Source organism: Brassica napus, chromosome A8 (genome assembly GCF_020379485.1).
Source record: "Brassica napus cultivar Da-Ae chromosome A8, Da-Ae, whole genome shotgun sequence".
NCBI lineage: Eukaryota > Viridiplantae > Streptophyta > Magnoliopsida > Brassicales > Brassicaceae > Brassica > Brassica napus.
The window spans coordinates 1,340,917-1,345,101 of record NC_063441.1 but is presented as its reverse complement, the minus strand read 5'-3'; the positions used below and the strand labels follow the sequence as shown (position 1 = coordinate 1,345,101).

General features: G+C 33.8%; 1 protein-coding gene across 1 annotated transcript; it reads right to left on the bottom strand.

The window, feature by feature from the left end:
* Positions 1-956: 956 nt before the first annotated feature.
* LOC106360430 (putative ubiquitin-conjugating enzyme E2 38) lies at positions 957-3,849 on the bottom strand. The gene is made up of 7 exons (XM_048738454.1): positions 3,702-3,849; positions 2,707-3,213; positions 2,555-2,618; positions 2,338-2,477; positions 1,954-2,265; positions 1,448-1,752; positions 957-1,209 (listed from the first exon to the last, which is right to left on the bottom strand). Exons 1-7 carry the CDS (start codon positions 3,765-3,767, stop codon positions 1,164-1,166), a joined length of 1,440 nt encoding a protein of 479 aa, XP_048594411.1. The 5' UTR covers positions 3,768-3,849; the 3' UTR covers positions 957-1,163.
* Positions 3,850-4,185: the final 336 nt, after the last annotated feature.

Here is a 4,185-nt window from a genome sequence, read left to right as displayed (position 1 = left end):
GCATTCTTATTAATTTATAAGAATATTATTGCTAATTAAAATGAATTAATTTATAATATATATATATATATATATATAATTTTTGGTAAATGTTTGTTAGATTTTTTCTCAACTGATTTTGTTAGAACCAAAAAATAAAATTTAAATTTATAATTGAAATTAATTTATTGCTAATATCATTATTAAGATTTATTTCTTTTTTTGAGAAAGGACTTATCATTATTAAGATGGGATTTCTAGACTTGTATTATATTTGATTGATTAATGTAAATTATCAAATATGACACTAAATGATTAATTAAATGGTTCGATTCTATTTTAATATAATAGACAATTAGAAAAACAAAAATGTCAGAAAGCATAAGAAATTAATTTGAGTCAAACCTTAACCAAATATCAACACAAATCACCCCCTGGCTTATCCTAAACTATTGAATTTCATGTTTCATGACTAAAAATCAAGCCGTTTAAATCTTTTGGGTTTTTGAACAAAGGAGCTTGAACTCGTTTCTCGCAAGAAAATGATGAGCTCAGAAGAAGATATGCTTAGTTTCATCACCGTGCTTGGCCTCTGCATCTTGCTCGTTATTCTTATAGCAACCTCAGCGATTGATCATACGTGTAATTTACATCATCAAAGATTAATTGCATTTTCCAACCACTCTTAGGAACATGCCTTGACCAAAGAAGACAACAACGTCCTAGGATCGTGATGCACCAAACAATCATCCCGACCGATCTATGATTACAACATTCCGAGATAAATGGAAAAAGAAATCGCACCAAAGCCCTACTACCAAAGTTGCTTTGTTGGACAAGGCAAAACCACGAAGACGAAGAGAGATCAAGAGAATACAAGAGGTTCATGACAATGACAAGCCCCTTGAATTGTCCTTAGCTGTCCATAGATTCTTCTCCAAGAGATCTCTAATCGATTTTGTTTGTTTGATTTGAAATAGGCCTAATTTGAAATCTCTTAAATTTGTAAATCAGAACTATAAACACTAAAAACTAAAACTTCTTGTCCACATACTAAACGATTAAAGAAAATCTAATAATAATAGATCAGACTTCTGCGCCTTGTTAGATTCCTCCTACTCACCAAATCTTTCATCCCACTGTGTTTCTTCAAACTTTATACTTGTTTGTTGCACGCCTCACTATTACTGAAAAACGCAGCGTCCGATATTCGCGAGAAATTCTTTGATGCTATCACCAAAAAGGAAAAAATAATAATTACATAAATAAACAAATATCAAAAGTAATCAATCAATAATACACTCGAAAAGTATTACAATCAATAATACAAAGTTTTCAATAAATATAAAACAGCAAAAACATTTAAAAAAATATATATTTTTTGAAGCAAAAAAATATTTTCAAACATATTATAAATTTGGGAAAAAAAGAATTAAAAACAAAAAGCAAAAGGGAAGATTTGGCTTACCTTGATCTGCTTCTCTTACGGTTAGCTGTATTACTCTCAGTGTTAGCATCAACCACAGGCGGTGGTTTAGGTTTTTCTTCAAGCTCCTTGACTCCTAACTTAACGAACTCACCAACAACCGTCTTCATAAAGGCAGCCACATCGGTCCTAAACTTCTTAGAGCCACTCTGGCTAGTTTCCTCAATACCTTGGACACCACCTTTCAAAATGGAACCAACAGGAGCTCCATCTTTATAAGCATTACACGCTTTCGCTATGTCAAGTGCCCTCACAAAGTAATGGCTATGAACAAACTCTTCAAAGTGCTGCACATTCATCAGAACTATTAAAACTCTTCAAAAAACCAATAAACGCTTATTTTATTTATTAAATACTACGTTTTACGAAAAATGATCTTTTAATATTTGTGTGTTTTTAGCATTTGTACACCTTTAGATTTTTAATTTATTTATTATGATATTTATATTCAAAGAACCAAAAAAAAAACTCGTTGTCCAATTATTTACCTTGGGTGGTTTCCTCATGCTGTAAACCATTGTTTTCAAGGACAATATGAAGACGTTCTCGCTGTAAACTTTGGAGTGAGCCTCGCCTGATACAGTCCCCTTGGTGGGCTCGTAGCCAGGTTCGTTGAAGTATGGTTTTTGATTCAAGATGAGCGCTTGGATTGAGACGAGAAGCTGCAACATTGTGGACTCCTGTGGGAGCCATTTCTCCCTCTTGTTGCCGGTCCATGTACCGAGAAGACTCAAGCATACTTTACCACAGTTGTATAGGTTGGGGTTGATTCTAAGCCCACCGGAATGGTAATGAACTTTCTGTCAACAATAAAACGAAACTGATCATCATCTAAGGGTTCTAAAAATAGAATAAAGTTTTTGAGGACATACTGGTGGCACTGAAGGATAGGAATCTGGAAACTGAATATCGAAAAAGAAAAGACCGTCATGGTAAGGAGTTCCCTCAGCACCAATGATTACAGCTCTCAGTAGATCCATTCTTGACTCACAGGCTCTGACAAATATTGTCTCTTTTTGCAAAACAGAAGAGTGCTTTTTTTTAAGAACAGAACAAGCATTGATTTACTATATTAGTATATAAACCAACCTGGCAAATCATTCTCAAGAATCTTCCAGTCTGCTTGAACCTTTTTCAACCAAGTCTTTGAGTGCTGATAAGATAAAAGAGACTCAGATAAAAGTTGAATTATCAAAGTAAATAAACAATCTCTGAGATGATAAGATTGTAACCATCATCACCTGCTTTGAAGCTTTCCCCTTGGAAAGATAGTGATGATCTGAGAAATCCTCAACAGTGTCAAACCTTTTAAAGTCCCTCAGAAAATTAGCCTGAGATGAAGGAACAACCTCAGCGGAAGAAGAGCTAGCAGAAGCATCAGAATCAACAGGTTGAACCGCAGAGGAGGAAACCGTTTGATTGTTCTGAGCAAAGGAGGCTGACAGGGAGGCAAAATCCAATGACTGAGGAACAGAAGATGGAGTTGCCAGAAACGGGTTTGAACTGTTTCTACTTGATTTAGAAGTTCCTTTGCTGCTATAATTCTGAAACTCACAGGGCTGAGTAGTAGACATCACCACTTTTACACCGGTTGGGATATCATTTAGAACCACTGTGTAGCTATCGACATCTATAGGCATCACTCCATTAGACACATGACTAGATGGGTTGTTCCCATCTTGTATAGCCTTCCCTTTGTTCATCTTATCTACATGATATTGCTCCACATCGATCACTTCAAGATTAACCTAAACCCACATAAAACAGAGAAACAAGTGACACAACATAAACTATAACAAAAAAATATACTACAAACAGGAAACTGTAAGTACACAATGCAACCAACGGCGAAAAGAAACAGTAGAAGCATAGTAAAACGCTAGCAAACAAAACAAGATTAACCTAAAAAAACCCCACACAAAGCCTAAACACACAGAGACAACCCAGATGATCATTACTTCAGGAGCTTCAGTCTACAACAAGACAAAACAGCAAACTTTTATCTTCACAGACAAAATAAAACAGAGAAACAAGTGACAAAATTCAAAATTGACCTAAACCCACATAAACCCTAAACACCCAGATGATCATCATGCATCAATGAAGCCATAAGAGTAAAAAAAAGAGTTCACTTTTTTCTCAGGTAAATCAGTAAAATTGAGCACAGTTAAAAAACCCTTTTTCTCTTCTGGAAAACCCATTAACAGTGGAGGATTAAGAGCACGAAAGATTAAACCTTTCTAGGTTTACGAGTTCTAGAAGCTAAAGGAGGAGGATCGATCTCCATCACGTCGGGATCCATCAAGGAAATTTCAGAGGAAGATTGGTTCTTTCTGTTTCACAACTAAAAAGAAGAAAAAAGATATTTTATCGTCGGTATTATAGGGGAAGATTAAAGATATGATTTTTAGGTCTCTTCACATTCGCGCCGTAGAATTTTAGATTATTTCCATTAGTTTCTGGTTTTTGCATATAATTATTATTATCTATGTCTAAAATAAATATATCTTAATAATGATGTTTTTAATATTTAAAATAACACTAATTAATATAATGAAATACTTTAAATATTATCTTTTTTTGTCAATCATTTAAATATTATCTCTATAAAATTATTATAATAAATAATTTTCACAACAATTCTTATTCTTCATGCAAAACAAATCCCGTTTTAGATTCAGATAGTTAATGCTATCAGTTTATGCCTTAGATTTAGAATT